At 35.1% G+C, this 21,979-nt stretch overlaps 2 protein-coding genes and 1 long non-coding RNA gene across 12 annotated transcripts in view; 1 reads left to right on the top strand and 2 right to left on the bottom strand.

The window, feature by feature from the left end:
- The window catches only part of LOC136033840 (E3 SUMO-protein ligase PIAS2-like), a 48,545-nt gene extending 43,890 nt beyond the window's left edge, over positions 1 to 4,655 (bottom strand). For 2 of the 7 annotated variants that reach the window (XM_065714788.1, XM_065714789.1), the window contains exon 1: positions 4,577 to 4,633. In XM_065714788.1, coding sequence (XP_065570860.1) covers positions 4,577 to 4,618 — 42 coding nt within the window. In that variant the 5' untranslated portion in view covers positions 4,619 to 4,633. Of the gene's footprint in view, positions 1 to 4,483 lie in introns of all 7 variants that reach the window. The other 5 variants (XM_065714791.1, XM_065714792.1, XM_065714794.1 and 2 more) reach the window with 5 other exon arrangements.
- An 11-nt stretch (positions 4,656 to 4,666) lies between these two features.
- LOC136033842 (uncharacterized) overlaps positions 4,667 to 21,979 on the top strand; it is a 28,048-nt gene continuing 10,735 nt past the window's right edge. Inside the window, exon 1 of the long non-coding RNA XR_010619034.1 lies at positions 4,667 to 4,871. This is a non-coding gene — a long non-coding RNA (uncharacterized LOC136033842). The remainder of the gene's footprint in view (positions 4,872 to 21,979) is intronic.
- LOC136033839 (myosin light chain kinase, smooth muscle-like) overlaps positions 18,615 to 21,979 on the bottom strand; it is a 116,027-nt gene continuing 112,662 nt past the window's right edge. For all 4 annotated transcript variants that reach the window (XM_065714787.1, XM_065714784.1, XM_065714786.1 and 1 more), the window contains exons 13-14: positions 21,038 to 21,161; positions 18,615 to 19,130 (exon numbers count right to left, since the gene is read on the bottom strand). In XM_065714787.1, coding sequence (XP_065570859.1) covers positions 18,774 to 19,130; positions 21,038 to 21,161 — 481 coding nt within the window. In that variant the 3' untranslated portion in view covers positions 18,615 to 18,773. The remainder of the gene's footprint in view (positions 19,131 to 21,037; positions 21,162 to 21,979) is intronic.

Below are 21,979 nucleotides of genomic sequence, written 5' to 3' on the forward strand. Positions count from 1 at the left end.
CTCTCAAGCACCTTAACAACTGCAGAGGTGATGCTTATGGGACGGTAATTCTCTGCTGAGTCTCTTCGTCCCTTTTTATGGATTGGGGTTATATAAGATGTTTTCCAATCATGCGGTAGTTCCCCATTTTGAAGAGATAACCGGAACAGCATGCACAGGGGGTAGCTGAGAGCTTTTCGACACTCCCTAAGAAGACGTGGATGAACACCGTCTGGTCCCTTTGACTTATTTACATCAAGCTTCTCAAGGCTATTGAAAACCATTAATTCACCTACTGACAGATCAGGCATAGGGAAAAGCACTTCATACAATGGAGGATCTGGTGAGGAGGTGCCTGAATTTTGGGTAAAGGCAGAAGCAAATTGTGCATTTAGAATGTCAGCCTTATCTATTGGAGATGAGTGTAATACACTGTGGTCAACAAGGTCAGGAATAGTATGATGATTTGGGTTTTTAGAAGACATGTCTCCAAAAAGATTTTGGGTTTAACTTGGTCTCAGAAGCCAAATTTTCCTCGTAGGCAGATTTCAGGTTTTTTTATACAGAATCTGTTAAACTATTCCGTACTGCCTTATAAAATGACAGGGTCTCCTGGTTCCTCTTCTTCATATACTGTTTCCAAACTCTAGATTTCTGGTTAATCAGCTTCTTAACTTCCTTAGTGAGGAAGGGAAGTGTTTTGGGCTGTTTCCTAAAATAACCCTGGAATGTTTCTTTTCAAGAGCAAGAAGAGTTTGTTTGAAATTTAGCCACGACTCATTGATGTCACTGGTGATAAGCATTGACCAGTTTGCAGATGAAAGTTCCTGCTGTATTGCCTCATAGTCGGTGAAAGTCTGAGGACGAAATTTAGGTTGAGGACGACTATTTAGGGACAACACAGACAGAATAACTAGGTGGTCACTACTAGCAATTGGCGGTAAATAATCATTACAAATGAGGGAATCAGTATCACGCAAAATGACAAGGTCTAACAGCAAGGGATTCTGATCAGCTCTATAGCGTGTAGGCTTATCAATAGTCTGATGAAGAAAATTATTTGATAGGTAAGATAAAAAAGGTGAGTCTATACTATTAGATGAAATATGTCCAGTTCCTTCAACCCACTCAATTGCAGGAAAATTAAAATCTCCAGTGATTATTAACTCAAATGAGCTAGGAAGGGAAATTGAAGATGTCATTTCATCAATGACAGTTTTGAGAGCCAATTCACTATCTTCAAGGGAAGGAGCACTTGGACTTCGATAAAAGCACCCAAGACGCAAATTTTTATTAGCAATGGAGATATCAAGCCATACACTTTCTATCAAAGATATATCAAGCATAGTAGGATTTACAACACTAGCCTGGATATTATCTCTTAAATAAACACCAACTCCTCTTCGACAATTTGAGTGCTCCAAGTTTTGATGAAAGACTTAATGTATATCATAAGATTCAATCACAAAAAAATATATTATTTGGGCTAGGCTATATATAGGACCATAAAAGAGGGATACTTTAAAAAGAGCAGCTATAACATCAGGGAAGAGCATAAAATAAGGAATATGTACTATACCAATATAAACTATACCCCCACTAAAACAAGAGCTTGCCATCTTCTCAGTTTGTAAATTAAGATTTTAGGGGTGCTGATAAAATTTGGCTCCCCTTTTAGTTTTTTCTCCACTCCAAAATTAGTGGAATGTGACCTTTCAAGGGGGGGGGGCACTTGCTCCTAAAAGCAGCTCCTAGATCTGCCTCTAGTGATTTAGCATGTAATTTGCCCAAACACTATTTGAAATAATTTTCAAAAAGAGCATATTAATGGAAGGAAATGTCATAATCTAATTAGTAGAAATATCCTAGATGTACTGGATTGGCAACAAATGAGAGAGGGGAGGATTCTTGCCCTCTTAGTTTCTTGCTCAAGTCTCAATTCTGAGAAACCCTTGTTTGGAATCTTTTCAATGGAAAAAAGCTTTGTTTTAGTTTTCGTATTTATTTTATGAAAAAAAAAGTGTGCACTTTTTTTGCTGTAAAATGGCACTTTATGATGGTGTTATCAAGTCAAATTTAAGCCAAACAATGTAAGAATCTCCCTCCTCAATACCTTGCTATTTGCGCTGAAGTTTTACTTTTTGTTCCAATTATTCAAGAATGACTTCTGAAACACATTGGCAACAAATGAGAGAGGGGAGGATTCTTGCCCTCTTAGTTTCTTGCTCAAGTCTCAATTCTGAAAAACCCTTGTTTGGAATCTTTTCAATGGAAAAAAGCTTTGTTTTAATTTTTGTATTTATTTAATGAAAAAAAAAACTGCGTGCACTTTTTTTGCTATAAAATGGAACTTTATGATGGTGTTATCAAGTCAAATTTAAGCCAAACAATGTAAGAATCTCATTATTTTAGAGTTTTTTTTCTTTTTGTTTTTATTCTTTGAGCTATCTATAGGACATTGAGTGGTAGAGGTGGATTTGTATGTAAATCAATTATTATATCAGAAAGAGCATATAAAAGGAATTAAGCAGCATGCTATGTTCACCTTGCCCTAAGGCAGCTATGGAATCTTGTATATATTTACCTAATTAGGTTTCACAAGTGCCTTTTCCAACCTCTGATCATAAAGATTGATAATTTTTGCGTAATTCTACTTCAAAAAAAGGAGTATTATGAGTATCAGTTAAGCATTCTCCCTCTCCAGAAGGAAACACTATAAAATTCTGGAAACTACTTTAAAACATTATCAGGGTCTACGGATTTATGAATCATATAGTTCAAGTAAACATCAGTGAAGTTTCAGGATAGCAGCTATCCAGAAGGAGACATGCTATAACAAAAAGATACATTTGGATTGTTATTTTTATGTCAGTTCTTATGGTTTTATACACACTATTCAGGTAGCTAAGAAATAAACTTACCTCTGTAGTCAGAATTGCATCCTGAATCCAAATTTAACATTCATGGGTGTGGGAAACAAACTTTACCCCTACCAAATATATATATACCAATTTAGGGAATATATTTCCACATTAGGGAGGTGGGGGAAAATTTCATTTCTGGTACCAATGAATGCTAAATTTAGATTCAGGATGCAATTCTAACTGTAGAGGTAAGTTTAAACTTTATCACTTCACCTAACATGTAAGTATATACCCTGAATTTTGTATATATAAGGGTGAGCGTAAAGTTCATTTCCAATGCAAATGCATGTTAAATTTGGATTCAGGAGGTAATTCTGACTGTAAAGGTAAGTTTTTTTCTTAGCAATCTGAATAGTCTGTTAATATAAACCTTACCCATTTTATTTAAGTATTTGGTTACATATCCCACATCCCCTTCCCAAAAATCTTATATAGCCTAACCCTGAGCTATACAAACTTGGCTACTAATATGATAACTAGTGAAAAACTGAGGTAAAATTCTAGTTGATTGACTTCTTGCTATCTCGGAAAGGGGTTAGGTTAAGAAAATGACACTTTCAGGGCTTTGTCTACAGGCTAAAGTATATCCCAAGAAGGTATTTTGAAGTACCTACCTCCACTCCTTCTCCCTTGAGAGGGCCCTGACCTTTGATGACCTTCAAAAATGTGTCTGTTATAAAAGTGAAACCTTGCAAAATAGATCTTCTGCTTGAATGAAGTACAACAAAATTATTTTCAGCTTCACAACTTTGCTCAATCCCAATTTATAAGGTTTTAAAGATATGCAAATACATTTCCTATATTAAAAAAAAAAAAAAAATGATATGGCTCAGAATTCTACTCAAATAACAGGAATTATATTTTCAGATCTAAAAGGCAGAGAAAAGGCAACCAGTAACTGAAGATTAGGGTAAAATGATGTTTTGTCAAAATTTTGATAGATATAGACCTGTTATGTAGGCAAATTTCAGGGCTCTCTAGAGGGAGAAGGGGTGGATGTGGGTACTTTAAAATACCTTCCTGGGATATACTTTAGTCTGTAGACCCATCCCTGAAAGTTTCATTTTCCCAACCTAACCCCCTTTCTGATATAGCAAGAAGTCACTCAACTATGTTGCCAAAAACTGATTCAAAACAGGCAAAGATAAGAAAAAACAAGGAAATATGATGTATTGATACTTTATGCCCATTGCAAAGTAAGTATTTCATCACTTTTTGGTTTGTCTTGCATAGAGCCAGACAATTAAAGGGGGGTGTCTGGGGATTGACTGTCAAAATTACAAGCAAAACAATAAAATGAACATAAATGTATGTTCCAAAATTGTAGGCCTATGGTGTTTCCTTTAGGAATGTGAAAAGGCTAAACTGATAGTGGCTTCCTTTCTGATAAATAAAAGAACTGGTAGTGGAGATACAGGGTGGTCAGATGGACTGGAGACCCATTTCGGTCTTAAAATCTAACTGTTTGTAAGTCCTGTTATGAATCCCACTCAAATAGGTATTAGCAAGGCAACGTTTAGGCTAAAAGTTTAACAATGGGTTGTGAGCATGGAGATACAGAAGGAGAAAATAGGTCTAACCAAGAGAATAGTCAACCTTTGTGCTAAAAAGTGAATGTTGATTCTCACACGAGGTACCCACCTCAATTCCTTCTTCTATTAACCTTTCATTACCTTTAGGGTGTGTTCCAGCTGATGGTTTTGCAGTAACTGCATTTACTGCGCGGTAACTGCCCATTTTTAACTACAGTAGAGCCAGTGGGAACGGCACAGTAAGCTGACTAGCAGTAGCGTCAATTTCAAATTAAATACATGTGTTTAAATTTAAGGGACAGTTTAATGCCGATTAGTATAATTCTTTTAATTACTTCTGTTTCAGAGCATTTAGAGAGGTTCTAAGCCAACCATGGGCATATGGCTGTCACAAATGATTTTGCTCAAATGAGCTGGTGAAAAATAAATATAACATGTAAATTTTCTCTTTTTTTTTTATTATTTCAAGACTAGAATATCACAAAGCTAAGCATTCACATAGCTTGATTGTATCTTAAGCAAATACAATCCCTGATGGAGTTTTTTTTATACCTGTCTTAAATTGATTGTTAAATTGATAGCATTTACAGGATAGTAGTGGGACAACTATAGCAAGTTTTTTTTTCAATATTCTATTTTTTTTCAAATAATTATTGTTCTCTGGTCAAATTTGTGTTTCTTGCTAAGTGGTAGGCGCTCTGGGTTGGAACGCTTTGTCCAAGGGGTACAGGTTTAATTCCTGGCATTGCCAGTTTTTCTGGTTTTGGATAGGGGTTGGTGATATGACTAACCTCAGTTAGAATTGGCCCAACTTTAAATGAGTACAGATAGAAATCTAGGGAAAGTAAGGAGGAAGGGCATGCAAGAGCATAGGCTGGCTGGTCCCTAGCTTCCTATTGCACAACCTGGCTAAAGGACCACCAGGTCCTTTACTGGCCTACTGACTTAGTGTAACATATAGACCAGCAACCCCCTTCCCCCTTACAGAACTCAGAACCAAATCCCTCATTTGTTCACTTGAGAAAGCTTTAAAATAAGAATCTCTTATACATCTAAAGATTTTAAAATGTAAATTCATCATCTCATAGGATTTGTGCTTTTGGCACAAGTTTTACAGCAAGCAAAAAAGATACTTTTTACCTTTGGCATAAGTTTTACAGCAAGCAAAAATGATACTTTTTAAACTAGCAAAATTGGATTCAAAAATGTAACTTTTGATTAAAGCCAATTGGAAACCAGATTTCTATTAATGGTTTGGTCAACAAGCTAGAGGTGAAAATCCTTGTTGTAATAAATCTTTTGCGAGGAGGTTTGGCTATATGTTGGATAATTAAAAGAACAGTTGTATTGCAACATTTCTGAGGTCAGTCTACCCAGTGCTCAATTTAGATATCCAGGTTGATTCTGGATATATAAAGTGGACCTGGAAGTCAGGAGGGTATTCAGTACTCTGTCTTTGATGTGCATTATACTGCTATCTAACGTTGAAGTCATTTTACCTGAAGTTGTATATGAAGTAAGAAAATAAAATTATTGTCAATAATTGTGTTTGTCCTTGAGTCAAGGTATCAGGTACAGTTCCTATTGTCTATTGGATCGTTCCCAAGGGATTCTGCCCAACTCGGGAGACCTGAACATCATGATAATGATTCTGTCTCCATGGTTATAGAGATTTGTCAATAGAACCCTCCCAATCTATATCCCTTAACTACTAAGCTCCCATGTTCAGATCAGAACATACAAGAAAAATAACTTTATAAGAAACCCCCCCCCCCCTGTAACATTAGCCATAGAAACTTTCTTTCAAACCCATTAAATATAAGTAGAAATGAAGAATACCAGTATGATGGTCCTTCCATTTCCCTGAAATGTGGATGTATAGACAAGAGTATGGTTAATGAGAGATAGCTTGTGAATGTAATGGGGGTGAATTTTCTGCAAGATTTAAAAATTTATGACAGTTGCTCAGGTTGGCAACTGAACACAGAAGTATAATTTTGTTATTTGTTTTTCTTTGTGACTATTATGCTTATTTAATATCAAGTATTTTAAAGTTAATCTTCTTTATTTTGTTTTTAATTTCCATGGCCCTAGGGCTTGAATACAATAAAACCTACCTATATCCATTGATTAACTTTAAATAGATAGGAGCTCTATGTTTCCTAGCTTCAGAAAATTTAACTGTAATTGTGAGACCAGGGATTACAAAGTAGGTGAAAACTTATAAATGGACCTCTGGTATCAATAAAAATTTGTAAGAAATGGATATCAATTTAAAGATTAAAAAAACTCTTAGAAAACAAAGAAGACAAATGAATAAACAAAAGTATCCCTTTACAACCATTTAATGAATTGTCACAAATATAGGTCACCCTTAAGATTGAAATGAACAAAGCTTCAATTACGAATCCATTTTCCTTTAAACAGACTGAAGGGGCAAACCTTCAAGCTTTGACAAATTCAATCTCACCTTTCCTTTTCAAAGGAAACTTTCTTTGGATGTTTCCCATCCAACTAAAAACAACAGGGACAGCATCAGGTACAAGTGACCTTCTACTTAGCCTACACACCAAAGGGAAAAGCATGCATCTCTACACTATAATTTACCTCCAACCTGCCTAATGTGCAAATATACAGCCAAAATTATGTAGTTCCAATGTATTCTGTCACCTGTTACCTTTTCCTCCATTCTTGCTTTGTCACAGTTGCTTCAATTAACAGGGAGTTAAAGGTTGAGGGATAGATTGGCAGAATCAATGGGAAAAATGTAACTTCAGCTATATATTTCTATATTAAGAGGGTTGGGGGTAAAGTAGAGCAGGACTGCATGTAAAATTGTGTAAGCTATAATTATTGTGCAATTATAAAAAATCGGTTTTTTAAATATATTTTTCTCTAGGCCTACAGGTCCTTCCTTTGGTTTATGCCACATCAAACATTGTATTCCCAGAGAAAAATAAGTAGCAACAAGCTATATATATACAAGCACATATTATTTATCAATGAGGACTCTAGTGCTTATCTGTGACCACTCAGTAATATTGTCAAGAAATGAGCAACAGACAAAATGAAATTTTATCTGTTCCTCATTTCCCAGCTAATGTGACTGCTGTTCACATTTTTGTCTGCATCTGGCAGACAAAATGTGCAGACAAATGTGCATCTGGCATCAATCTTCTCTTCTCTGCAGCTATGATCTGAAACCATAACTAACTTACCAATATCTTTCCCAGAACAAAACTTCTTTGCAACTTTCTCTTGGGTTGTTTCTTCCATAGTCTGCTAACTCTCAGCAGCTGCAGCCTGCTTGTATAAATCATAAAATGGTATTCCTTTTACGTCAATTTTCAAATTCATAGCTTGTTCTAATGTCCATCTTTCTAGCCCTCCTGCAATCAATGAAACATTAACAAATTTTAAACTGTAAGTCATGAAAGGCAATTACTGTAAAGTTTGATCATTCTTAAACAACAAGCATATAAAGAAGAGAGAATTGCCTAAGGGGTTGTACACACAACCATGCAGCTTGTCATGACAACTTTAAGCTCCCATTGTAAACAATGCACTCATAGCAACAAATAGCAACTACATCAGGCTAAAGAACCAATTATTACAACTTACCTGGAGTTTTTTGTGCAAGTCAACATTGGATTTGTGTTTCATTCTGGTGAGAATAGAAAAGCATAAAAGGCCTTTCTGGCTTAAATTCTGTACTTAACTCTTTGTCAGATCATTTGCAACTGTTGAAGAAGCAGTTAAGCATATTTCAAGTTTTTTGGCTCCCTAGGTTTGCTTTACTCAGGCAATTTAGCTGATATTTAATCTCTTGATGGCAATTTTAAAAAGCATTTTTTTTTTGCTCCTGTAGAATTAGAGCATATTTAAAATTTGAAGGATGTTTTTTACCAGACAAATAAAAGGTAAAATTCTAGTTGAGTTACTTCTTGCTATCTCAGAAAGAAGTTAGGTTAGGAAAATGAAACTTTCAGCAATGGGTCTACAGGCTAAAGTATATCCTGGGAAGGTATTTTAAAGTACCCACCTCCACTTCTTCTCCCTCTAGAGAGCCCTGAAATTTGACTCCATGACAGGTCTATACCTATTGAAATTTTGACAAAACAACATTTTACCTTAATTTTCAGGTACCATTTGCCTTTTCTCTGCCTTTAGTTCTGAAAATTCAATTCCTGTTATTTGAGTAGAATTCTGAGCCATATCAACATATTTTTTTTTCAAAATTTAGAAAATGTATTTGCATATCTTTAAAACTTTATAAATTGGGATTGAGCAAAGTTGTGAAGCTGATAACAATTTGTTGTACTCAGCAGAAGATCTTTCATTTCAGCAGAAGATCTATTTTGTAAGGTTTCACTTTTATGACACACATAGCCTATTTTTGAAGGTCATCAAAGGTCAGGGCCCTCTAGAGCAAGAATGATTAGAGATGTGTACTTTGAAATACCTTCCCAGGACATACTTTAGCCTGTAGACCCATCCCTGAAAGTTTCATTTTCCTAACCTAACCCCTTTCAGTGATAGCAAGAAGTCAATCAACTAGAATTTTACTGGATAAAATTACCATCATTTGGAATAGACTCTGAATAGTCTACTTCTTCAATAGGATTAAAGACAGTCTCAGAATAATGATTTGGCAGCCCATAAATCCTCAACTTATCTGTAATACTTCACCTAGGCCTGTTTACAGAGCCTAAAAGGGGTCAATGCTTAGAATGCTCCCATGTGGCAATTTAATGGAGCCTCACAATGTTACCTGGAAGAAGTCAATCCTTAGAATGATTCAAAATGGCAATTTAAGGTAACAATTATGCCTGGATATGCCAGAAAACATGGAAATCTTTAAATTAAATAATAAGTTTTTCATTGATTTAACCTACTTGCTAATAGATAGCCGACTACTCAGGGTGTCCTTTAATGTTGAACCCAAAATATGGTGATTTACTAACCTGGCTCAGATCCCTCTTTCCTTTGCAAAATCACCGTCCCACCTTCTTCCAAGCAAATAACTTGATATTCCATTACTTCTTTCTTGTCCATATTTATTTTTTGTTGAATGAGATTTTTGTTGAAGAAGATGAATTATGTACTTACTGCGCTAACCATTCTTTTGAGCACGGTAAGAAAATCACTTACTGCGGTTACTGCCGGCAGTTACTATTCTCGTTCCCAGCGGGTTGGGCAGTAACCATTTTCCCGCTAGGAACGGAAATAGTAACCATTGGGTTACTGCAGTAAGTTCCTGGAACACACCCACAGTCTTTTGTCAATTCAAATAAATCACTTTTTCTGCCACTGTTACGGCTTGACCAACAGGCTAGACCAGTGCCTAAAAGTAATTTTTCTGCGATATCCTTCCTGCCGAAACCAGGTGCAATTCTGGTGAAATTTGATGCTTGTAATACCCCTAAACTATCATTATCTCAACTCAATTTTCAGTTTTGTAAACTACTTTATTTTCTGTTCCTTTTTCTTGTAAATAGGCTCTAATCTCTACTTTTTTTTTTTTAAATGGCAGATTTTACCCTGAATACGCGCAAAAAGAGTTATTAGGTGTAAAGGCGAAGCTCCCGGACCCCCTCCCCTAAATATAAGGCGGAAATACAGTCATCGATGATAATTTTGAAGGCCTTTTACCGATATTTGACTTTCTCATTCGTTCAGAATCATGAAAAGCTTGTCAAGACTATTTGTCTTTCGGAAGCTGGGAATAAAAAGGAGCAGGATAATATTTTTTTCTGCTCTAACATGCATTAGAAAAATTAACAGCCACTTTTTATTTTCCTTCTCCGACAGCAACTTTGGAAAAAACAATGTGTAGTTTCTTTTTTTCCCATTTGTTCATTTCCTAAGGATCAGTTTAACCATGTCTAAATCTGAGAGATGCTAAAGTGGGCCAGTGCCCCGGACAGCACACTCAGGGGACGGCAAAACGAGCTTTAATTATAATCTTTATAGGAAAAATTGTGGTATTTACAGCATTGACGGTGAGGCAGGGGTGGCAAAGTCTTTTTTGCCTCCTCCTGAGAAAAAACCTAACTCGGGCTTTGTAATTTTAAGAGTTTTGAAAACAAAAAAGAACAGAAGAGCTCGTCAGTATTGTTACTTTTCCGTTCTATTTTCTATGAATGCAGGTTCTCTGGATGTGTTCTACAAGATAAAAATGCTAAATTTAGTAAATTATACATTAAATTATACAGGAAAATGGAACTTGTGGCAATAGTTTGGTAAAATTCTAGTTAATTGACTTCTTGCTATCTTGGAAAGTGTTTAGGTTAGGAAAATGGAACTTTCAGGGATGAGTCTACAGGCTAAAGTATGTCCTGGGAAGGTATTTTAAATTGCCCATCTCTACTCCTTCTCCCTCTGGAGGGCCCTGAAATTTGCCTACATGATGGGTTTATACCTATTGAAATTTTGACAAAACAACGTTTTACCTTAATTTTCAGTTACCAGCTGCCCTTTCTCTGCCTTTAGTTCTGAAAATGCAATTCCTGTTTTTTGAGTAAAATTTTGAGCCATATCAAGGTTGTTTTTTTTTTTATAATTTAGGAAATGTATTTGCATATCTTTAAAACTTTATAAAATAGAACTGAGCAAATTTATGAAGCTGAAAACAATTTTGTTGTACTTTAATTAAGCAGAAAATCTATTTTGCAAGGTTTCACTTTATAACACACATATTTTCAAAGGTCATCAAAGGTCAGGGCCCTCTAGAGGAAGAAGGAGTGGAGGTAGTCGCTTCAAAATACCTTCCCAGGACATACTTAGTCTGTAGATTCATCCCTGAAAGTTTCATTTTCCTAACCTAAACCCTTTCTGAGATAGCAAAAAGTCAATTAACTAGAAATTTACCGAATGGTTTTATGCAATTTTTACTGATTTTTACTGTTTTGCTGGAATATACCAATTTCCTGCTAAAAGGAACAATCATCGGCATGAATTGGCTACATATTATGGAGAGCATATTTTATTGTTTTTATTTTGGGTGTGCAAAAGGATAGGATCCATAAAGCTAAGTTTGGTTCAAGTTTTAACAATAAAGGGTAACTTTTATTCAAATTTGATATTCTTTCGATTGTAGTCAGTCGGTACTAACTAGCTCATCCTTGAAATAAAAATCCTTACTAGCTTACATGACCTAAGAAACGGCCCCCAGCATCTCTTTAAGAGAGTTTTGAAGGTGAAAACAAATTCGTTTTTGCCATTGAACCCGATGGATGTCGCTGCCTGGAAAAAATATTTTTCATCGCTTTTTTCCTATGATTTTTCTCCAGTTGAAGCCACTATTAAACATGTTCTACTCCAATACAAGTGGAAACTTGACCACCAGAAATATTTTCTTCAGCTCGCCGAACCCAAATTTGTCTAATGAAACATGGTAAAGCCCTACAATCAAAAGGGGTAAAACTAAGCATCTCCTGTCCGCCACCCCAGTTCTTAAAAAATATTTGTCACTATTATTTCAAGCTTTTACTGCTAGGCAATATGTTCCAATTTTATTTTCGAAAAGTCTTGTTACCTGTGTCTGAAAGACGGGTAAAAACCCATAGGTTCGTAAATCGTACCGACCAATCTCCGTTTTCTCCTTTACTGGTAAGTTTTTTGAAAAGCTAATCTTCCAAGAGATTGACCATTGAGACAAACAGTCCAGATTCCATGAAGGCTTTGACGTGCCAAAGGCAAAAACAACTCTTTTGGCTATTTGTCACTACTATCGAATACTGAAAAAGAATTAGAATGTGTATACGATCGAAATTTCAAGGTTGTTCGATTCCATTATTTATTTGCTGGCACGTTCGCAAGCTCTTCTTTCTCGGTTGAGAAGTGAAATAAATCATTTTCCTTACAGTCTCTTATAGATATTTCTAGTCGGTGAAAATACAATGCACATATTTCAGCCAAGACCTCTGATCAACCGTGCTCAGTGCAAAACTATAAATGTAAAAACAAACCATAAAAAACATTCACTAAAATAAAAAAAGACCCTCACCATACAACCTTGAAGGGGTAGCTAAGCTGATCGAAAATCCGATATTCAATGCCAATTCAAGAGAATAAATCTGAGTTCTTCTATTTAGTGTCTTCTTGAAAGCTTATCGCTTACCAGGTCTAGTATCATCTTACATTTTATTAGGTTTTGAAAATGTTTCAATGCAAAAGAGAAAAATCTGAATTAATAAGGTTATTATAGATAGGGCTCAAATAAGTTTCTCCGTTATCTCTATAAGGGCTGATTTTGTATTAATATCTTACATAATTTCGACTGCCTCTCTGAACGATCAAGGTCATTCATTGTCTTATACTTTAGCTGCACAACTATAAAGCAGGTCACAGAAAATAGACTTTCAACAAGCACGTATAATTGAAAAACATCAAAATCAGCGTCCATTTGAATTGTGCCAACGCACTTAGTTCTTATATTTTTAGCCCGAATTATCATACTACTAGCTATTGCAGCCAATGCCGCAGCTACAAAATCCTCATCAACCGTATGGACTACATTCCATTTCGGCGACTCGCAATGTCTTTCACTTTGTCGCCATAGCTGAGTTTCCTGGCAAAATCACGCTTATTGCATCGGATATATAAAGAAAAATCATTACAAAGGCAAAGAAGTTGCATAATGGTTTCGATATCTGAAGTTTAGTAGTCATTTGTGGTCAAGTGGTCTCTACTGTCCTCTATTTTTAACAAAAACTATATCTTTATTTACAAGGTCATGTAATACATCTATCAATCGAAATAAAATATAACACAAGATTTTTTGAAAATTTTCTTCTCTTGGGTATGAACGAACGAATGAATGATTTTTTTTTACAAAGTAAACAAAATTACAAAGATGGAGTATAAAAAGAAAAATGAATTTAGTAATAAAAGAAAGCACATATACAACACTAAAAACAAAAGGAAACAGATACTTCCACCGACACTGAACAAAAATTATAGTACGCCACAACTGGAGTACTATGATGAGGTACATAGTGTGGTACAGATCTAATTTGAATTTGAATCAGCTATTTCTATGGCTAACCACTACAAAGGTGTACAGATGTTTCCAACAATCCTGGATACCGCACCCTTCAGGAAATATCTCAGAGATGTGCGAGACCAGAAATTTATTCATAGATTTAGTATCAGACACAAATGTTATTAGACAAACACAGAATATATCGAGCATTAAACCCCAACTAATATCATCTGGTATAACAGGGATATATGTTGGATCAACAAACTAGCCATATATTAGATCAGCGCCTCTCGAATATTTCTTTTGCAGTTTTTATAACAAATATCAAATTTCGAGACTGACATAACTAAGCTTGTATCGTTTGAAGTGTACTGTAAATAGGGGTATAATTATAGCTCAAATTTACATTCTAGCTCTTGGTCGAGCGGAAAGAATTTTGCCTTGAACTACGAGTTCACTCACTTTCAAAGAGCTGTTTTTTCCTGTTTACATTTCTCTTTTTCTCTTCTTGATTAACTTCTATATTTGCTTTTGATTGTCTTTGAGTTATTTTCAATGATTAAATAAAAAAAACAAGTTTTTTCAACTGAAAGTAAGGAGTGACATCAAAACTTAAAACGCACAGAAATTACTTCGTATATGAAAGAGGCTGCTTCCTCATCAACGCCCCGCTCTTTACGCTAAAGTTTGACTCTTTCTCTCAATTCTTCTTTCTAAAACAGTAAAAAACTTTAGCGTAAAGAGCGGGGCGTTGATGAGGAAGCAGCCTCTTTCATATACGAAGTAATTTCTGTGCGTTTTAAGTTTTGATGTCACTCCTTACTTTCAGTTGAAAAAACTTGTTTTTTTTATTTAATTTCTGAACGTTTTTGAATCAATGCATGTTTTGATTTTGGCTCTCCGCAGAGGAATGATCAAAACGAAATTTGCATATTTTTTTTTTGGCTCAATGGCTTTCTCATAATTTTGATCGAATGATTTTGAGAAAAAAATAGCGGGGGACGAAGCCTAGTTGCCCCCCGATTTTTTGGTTAATTAAAAAGGCAACTAGAACTTTTAATTTTTTACGAATCTTTTTATTGGTAAAAGATTTACGTAACTTATAAATTAGCTTACGTAAAGAACTTTTGTATTCTCATGTTTTTATTACATATATGAGGGGATTCGCCCCATCGTCAGTACCTCGCTCTTTACACTAAAGCTTAAATTTTATCCCAATTCATTAAGAATGACCCCCTGAATCACAAAAGCCGTAGAATAAGTAGTTGAAATTACCGAAAATACTTTAGCGTAAAGAGCGAGGTATTAGAAGGAGGTGAGCCCCTCATATGGGTAATAATTTCAGTTTGTTTTAAGTTTTATTGCTGTTCCTTACTTCCAGCTGAAAAAGCTTTTTCACTTTTATTTTTTAATTGTTTTTTTTTTAATAATGCTAGTAAATCCTGCTCTCCCTTCATGGAAATTTTCTTCTCCCATTACAAATTCTCGAAGGAAAGTTCCCCCAGCATATCTCCCTCTTCTCAACCCCTCCCCCAAACCAAAAAAATCCTCCTGAAAACGCCTGTATACTTCCCAATAACCATTACTATATGTAAGCACAGGTCAAAGTTTGTAACTTGTTGCCCCTCCCACGGGGACTGTGGGGGAGTAAGTCGTCCCCAAAGACATAGTTATAAGGTTTTTCGACTACGCTGAATAAAATGGCTATCTCAGAATTTTGATCCGTTGACTTTGGGAAAATAATTAGCGTGGGAGGGGGCCTAGGTGCCCTCCAATTTTTTTGGTCACTTAAAAAGGGCACTAGAACTTTTCATTTCCGTTAGAATGAGCCCTCTTGCAACATTCTAGGACAACTGGGTCGATACGATCACCCCTGGGAAAAAAAAAACAACAAAAAAACAAATAAACACGCATCCGTGATCTGCCTTCTGGCAAAAAATGCAAAATTCCACATTTTTGTAGATAGGAGCTCCAAACTTCTACAGTAGGGTTCTCTGATACGCTGAATCTGATGGTGTGATTTTCGTTAAGATTCTATGACTTTTAGGGGGCGTTTCCCCCTATTTTCTAAAATAACGCAAATTTTCTCAGGCTCGTAACTTTTGATGGGTAAGACTAAACTTGATGAAACTTATATATTTAAAACCAGCATTAAAATGCGATTCTTTTGATGTAGCTATTGGTATCAAAATTCCATTTTTTAGAGTTTTGGTTACTATTGAGCCGGGTCGCTCCTTACTACAGTTCGTTACCACGAACTGTTTGATTATCACTATGATCAGCTAGTGTTTTGATAAGCACTTTGAAAATTTGCGTTTAGTTTTCAGTCAAAGAGCATTAACGATACCTTGATAGGGACGTACATGAACGCTGCCAGAACTTGGCATGATTGTACGCCGTAACCAGATCAGGAATTTGTGCCCAGATGGGAACCTCACAACCCAATCTCACTTGACGGGTAGGAATAGCAGCCTTCTCAGTGTACCGCAAGAAATGAATTATTTCTGCAACAGAAGTATTTAAATCAAATTGCTTTTTAATTTCTGGAACAGTGGAAAGATGTCTAAGTATAACAAAATAGATTTTGGTTTTATTGGGGTCATTATCACAGACAGGCCTGAAGAGTTACCAAATTAAACAATGGGTAAATTTCATAACTTAAAAAACCTTCCCCCAGGGGATTTAAGGGGTCACTTTATCTCTAAAGACATAGTTATTGGGCCTTTCAATTATGCTGAAGAAAAAAACTTTCTCAAAATTTTGATCAGACGATTTTGGGACAAAAGTAGTGTGGGAGGGAGCCTAGCTGCCATCGGAATTTTTTGGTCACTTAAAAAGGGCAGTAATACTTTTCATTTCCGCTATAATGAGTTCGTTCTCAAACTTTAAGGTCCACTGGGTCGATACAATCACCCATGAAAAAAAATCCCCCCCCCAAAAAAAGGAAACAAATAAACACGCATCCGTGATCTTTCTTCTTGCAAAAATTACAAAATTCAACATTTTTGCAAATTTGAGCTTGAAAGCAGGGTTCCCCTCTAATGTAGCGTCCTCTGATACGTTATATCCGATGGTGTGATATTCACCCCTCCGAAGCAGGGTTCTTTGATACGTTAAATCCGATGGTGTGACTTTCATTAAAGTTGTATAGCTTGGAGGGGGTCTTTTCCCCTTTTTTCGACAACTAGGCAAATTTTCTCAGGCTCGTAGCTCTTGATGGGTAAGATGAATTTAACAAAATTTATATATTTGAAATCAGCATAATAAACCAATTCTTTTGATATATCTATTGGCATCAAAATTCCGTTTTTTAAAGTTTCAATTACTATTGAGCTGGGTCGCTCCTTACAGTTCGTTACCTCGAACTGTTTGATTATCCATCAAAATCCAAATAGAGATCCTTGAAATATTGATCGTCTTTTGCTGCGTTACCAAGAGTATTGTGTTGATAAAACTTTACAGTTTCATGAAATGTAATTAAACGAATAGAGAGAGTTTTTCAACTAAAGTAAGGAGCAAGCTTAAAACTTAAAACAAACATAAATTACTCTCTTGGGGGACTGCCTCTTCTCAACAATGCCAGGTAAACAAGAGTTTTTTTAGTGCTTTGAAATATCTTATCTTTTCAATTACAAATTTTCTTTAAAAATTTGAAAAGAGCCAAACCTCACAGTAAACAGTAAGGAGCTAAGGAGGAGACTGCTCCTCCTTAATAATTGTACGTTGATTAGTATCGTACTACGTTTAGATTTGCAATATTAATTTCGGATGAAACTTGAATATGCTTCAAATTGGCGGTGAATAGTAGCTTTGGTAAAAATCCCTTGCTAATGTTACTCCTAGGGATTTTTCGTTGGATGAAAAGTATTATTGTTTGTATGGATGGAAATTCTCTGAGACTTTTCATCTTCTATATAACTGAAGCCATCACAACCTCTATAATAGGATTTTCATATCGATAAACACATTACACGTATTTCTTTATATACATTAAAGTACTTCATATAAACAGACAAAAAAATAACACCGTTTAAAATTGCTTAAAACGAGGTTCCTAGCAGAATTTGGCATCCCCAAGAAGTCTCCTGGCGGGGTGATAATGACCTGCCTTGCCTTTTTCACCTATGTGCTGATAGATATGGAAATGTAACGTTTCGAATGAACTCCCCCCCCCCCTAATTACCTTGGACCTTCAGTTTGATACAATCAGCCTGGGAAAAAATGAAAAAAATAGACATGCATCGACGATGTCTCTTCTGGAAAAAAAAAACTAAATTCCGCATTTTAAAAATTGGAGCTTGAGACATCTATGGTAAGGTTCTCTGAAATGATGAATCGTGAAATGAATGAAGGCGTAGAAAATTGCATAAAGACAAGTCTACATCTGTTATAATCTACGGAAGCAACAGATGTTTCTGTAATTTTGGTTTTAATTTGACCTTTTTTTTAAATTAAATGCATAATAACTAAATATATTATTGATCCCTTTAACAGGAATCCTTGTCGTTTAAAATTTGTCGTTATTTTGTTTCATTTTGCATACAATTTGATCGCTCTTTTTATTTGAGAGTTTTTCCTAAAAGTATATAAAATAAACTTATTCCTTCGAAAAAAATCCTGAAGTATATTCCCTGTCACCAAACCACCACTGATATTTCGGCAGTTGCTCCCCCCCTTGAAAATTTTCTGCTGGCGCCCTTGATCGTACTGATAATGAAATTAAAAAAAAAACAAGTTTTTTCAACTGAAAGTAAGGAACAGCATTAAAACTTAAAACGAACAAAAATTATTACGTATATGAGGGTGTTGCTCATCCACAACACCTCGCTCTTTACGCTAAGGTTGTTTAGTAAAAAAAAACTTCTTATTATTTTAGTTAAGCGAACATAGTCTTTCAGGAGTCGTTCTCAAAGGATTAGGACAGAATTGAAACTTTACCGTAAAGAGCGAGGTATTGTGGAGGAATAACTCCTGATATACTTAATAATTTCTGTTCATTTTAAGTTTTAATGTTGCTCCTTACTTTCATTTGTAAAAACTTGTTTTTTTAATTTAATTTCTGATTGTTTTTTAAGTAGTGCCATGAAATCTGGCTACTCCTCCACGGAAAAATCCACGCAAAAAGTGCATCGGAGGAAAGCTGGTTGTCCTTCAGCCCCTTAAAAAGGGCTTCTAATTTTATAAACTTAAGACTGAAAGAAAAGGTATTTTACTTTAGAGCTATAATATAAAATAAAAGTTCACAGCAGCAAATACAGATAATAAAACCGCTCATTCTATAAGAGAATAGGAAAATGCTCTAAATGCTCTTAAGCTACAGAATATCAACTGACTAGTTTCAATAATCTGCATTCACAGCTGACTCGTTGCTTTAGCATTGTCATGCCCAGTATCACAGACAAGCTCTCCATTTGCTACAAATTCTTCTACAATACTCTCTTGGTGTCGCAGTCGAGGTATAGAATTAAAAACATCACTGTATCCAGAATCACTTCGCTCTGAGTAAGCAGAGGATGTATTATTTCGCGGGATTTTTGCACTAGAGGGCTTATTTCCAAGCTGTACTGACGCAAGTTGCGCCAAATTACTAATATCTAATTCATCAGAGAGACTATCTAGACGAGATGTTCTCCGCGAAGAAGCAGATGAGCTTCGACGAGAAGACATGCTAGCCATACGACTGATGGCGCGAATTGCAGTGCCAGTTTTCTGAAAGAGACGAGCAAAAACATTTATCATTTTAAAATATCACTAAAATCTAGGTTATAAAGAGATAGAGAAGGACCGCAAAAGGACTTGAAAGACAGCAAGAAAGGTGAGAAGTAAAAGAGAAGACAAAATAGCAATATACCCAAGAATTAGGGGGTAGGAAATACTAGGCAAGACCATTTTACAATCATTTATGTTAGCTTGAATGTATTCTATTCTAGCTAAAGTACTTCTGTTGAACCATTTGAATATGCAATCATGGCTTTCATTAGCCACGACTGAGTGTTAGTGACACATTTCCTCCATCCATAACTTTTATCTTTTTTAGCAATAGGGTTGTGACATGAGACAGGTCACAGAAGTTGCTCTGGATGTTGATGACGAAGAGCTACTCGCAAAATTCTTCTGGTTTTCTCTTAGCATTTTATTTCTAGTTAGCTTATTTACTCAAATATTCTACGCGCGTGTCCCTTTCGCTAAAACGACGTGAATATTTCGCCTGTATTGTTTCAACGCTGAGAAATAAAGATAAAGTCTAAACTAGCCTGGAATTGAATAAAATCTAAAACCAAGAAATATAAAAATAGTATACAAATATGCAATTGTTGCGGCTGTGATTGAGTACTACAGAAGCTATATAGAGTTGCTTTGATAAGGACACTGAAGCGAATAGATAAAATAAAATGAATATGAAATTGATTATTTAGTTGCGAAACAATCCACTTACTTACTTCTACTGCTGCTGTAATTCTCCTAGGTATTGTATTTAATCTAGTCCCCTGTTGATTGTGTAACTTTATTACCCACATTATTTAATGGTTTACTTTTAAGAAGAATGTTATAAATCGCATATTTCAATTTGTTTGGTATTATTTGCCAACTATCATTTATTAATCATTGTTAATTTGGAGTTAATCATTGTTAATTATCCCCTGACAAATTCCGTATGATAATGAAAGTAACATATTTCTTTTCTAAATTCAGAGGGATTAGAACTAATCAGACCCTACTCTCTATGTTTTTATTATGGAAGATTTTAAATAAGTTTCTAGCCGAAAAAATAAAGTTTACAGCTTAGATTCTATGTAACCGTTCCTTATATTTAACCTATAACTGTTCCTCACTCAAAAATATACCGTGTGGCTGGACCTTATTCTAATTAGGAAATAACATATATAGCTTCTTGATATTTTTGAAAGGACTACGTGTCTCTGAATTAAGTGCAACTTTGTTCACTTTTTTCTAAAACACTAGAGAGCACTTTGTGGAAAAAAAATAAAAGGGACGGGCTTTTCAATATCAAACTATCTTTTTCTTTCCATAAACAATGACATCTTCCTTTGAATGAGTCCTTTCCTATTATTTATAAGACCATTAGTATAACAGAATCATTGCAAGAAAAAATTACGGTAAAAAAATATAAAAGCTTCTAAGAGGAGAAAAACATTCGTCATTTAGTTCTCAGACAAGCTAAATTTTATAGCATAAATTCCATCTTGATAAAAATTCTGTTATTAAGGGTTATTCCTTTTCCTCTTCCCTGTTCCCAAAATCATGTGCATTTTATTTCGATGTTCTAATTTCATTACATATCAAAGTTACCGATCTATCGTTTTTACATGTTTGGAATTTTAAAAAAAATATAAGTTAGTTTGCTGGGATACTGCTTTGAGTCTTCCCTTTTTTAAGTTTCACTGATTACAGATATTAAGGTCCCTTCGAATATTATAAACAGTTTTATTTTAATCGTCATAGGACCTGAGTGACTACGACAAATTTGAAGATATGCGCAAAGTTATGACTTAAAAAAGTAAAGGAACTATAGATGTCCCTTGTTGAATTCCTAGATAGAATATGAATCTTGCGTATCTGTCTTAAAATCAAAATGAAAAATTTGAGGGTCGTACCTGCCATTTTCTTCGAATAATAAATTTCTTTAGTTTGTCAGTAGAAATTTTGGTAGACTTCATTTTTGTAGGTGATTGAGAGAGCCATCTGTGTTTTAAGCAATCTGTTGCTGTCAGTCGCTGTCTAGAGAGAAACAATGAAACAAGTTAACTGTAAAAGATCAGTATAGCATGACGTTTTCCCCTCTGACAATCCCATTTCTACTATTCAATGCCATTATATATCCTACATTGTTAGAGATGAATTTGATGAATTCCAAGCTTAAAGTATTTCAAATACATGCATCTAGTGTACTAGATACAAGGGAATAGCAATAGATTTTTTATTCAGGTAAAAAATAGGTCTAGAAAGGAGTAATTAATTCTGGTAGCACAGGTAGCACGAAATGGCACGAATTACCGAAATCTCAGTTGCAATATCTTAATCAGCAACAGATGATCATAAAAAAAGCGGTAGATGAAGCGTGTTACACTTTATGCAAGGCTATCTCAATAACCTCCCTGTCACAGCGTTAGAATCAAGCAAATGGGTTCATGTTTTTGCACTATGGTTTTGAATGATAATGTTGGACAGTTTTTACAGTGGAATTCTACCAGTCTCAATTTGAAGATATTATTTTGAAATTATAAATTGTGATGATGTGTGTGCTAAGTAAAATTGTCAAAGGCTTCAAGCACCAACTACGTTGAAAATAAATCCTGATTCTTTGACTTGATTACGTGAAAACATACGGTGCTATATATGTCTTAGAAAACGAAGAAGAATCTGAATTTTTACGAAAAACAGCTCCACATGAAATTAAAGAGTTCACACTTCAATCAGAGATCAAATTAAAAAAACAAAAACAAAAAAAAAACAAAAAAACAAATGGTACCAAATAGGTTAAGAAGACTTTCCTTTGAGGGTACAGTTGAAAAAACAATCTCTGAGAGTCCCAATTG

The sequence above is a fragment of the Artemia franciscana genome, chromosome 12 (genome assembly GCF_032884065.1).
Source record: "Artemia franciscana chromosome 12, ASM3288406v1, whole genome shotgun sequence".
NCBI classification, from domain to species: domain Eukaryota; kingdom Metazoa; phylum Arthropoda; class Branchiopoda; order Anostraca; family Artemiidae; genus Artemia; species Artemia franciscana.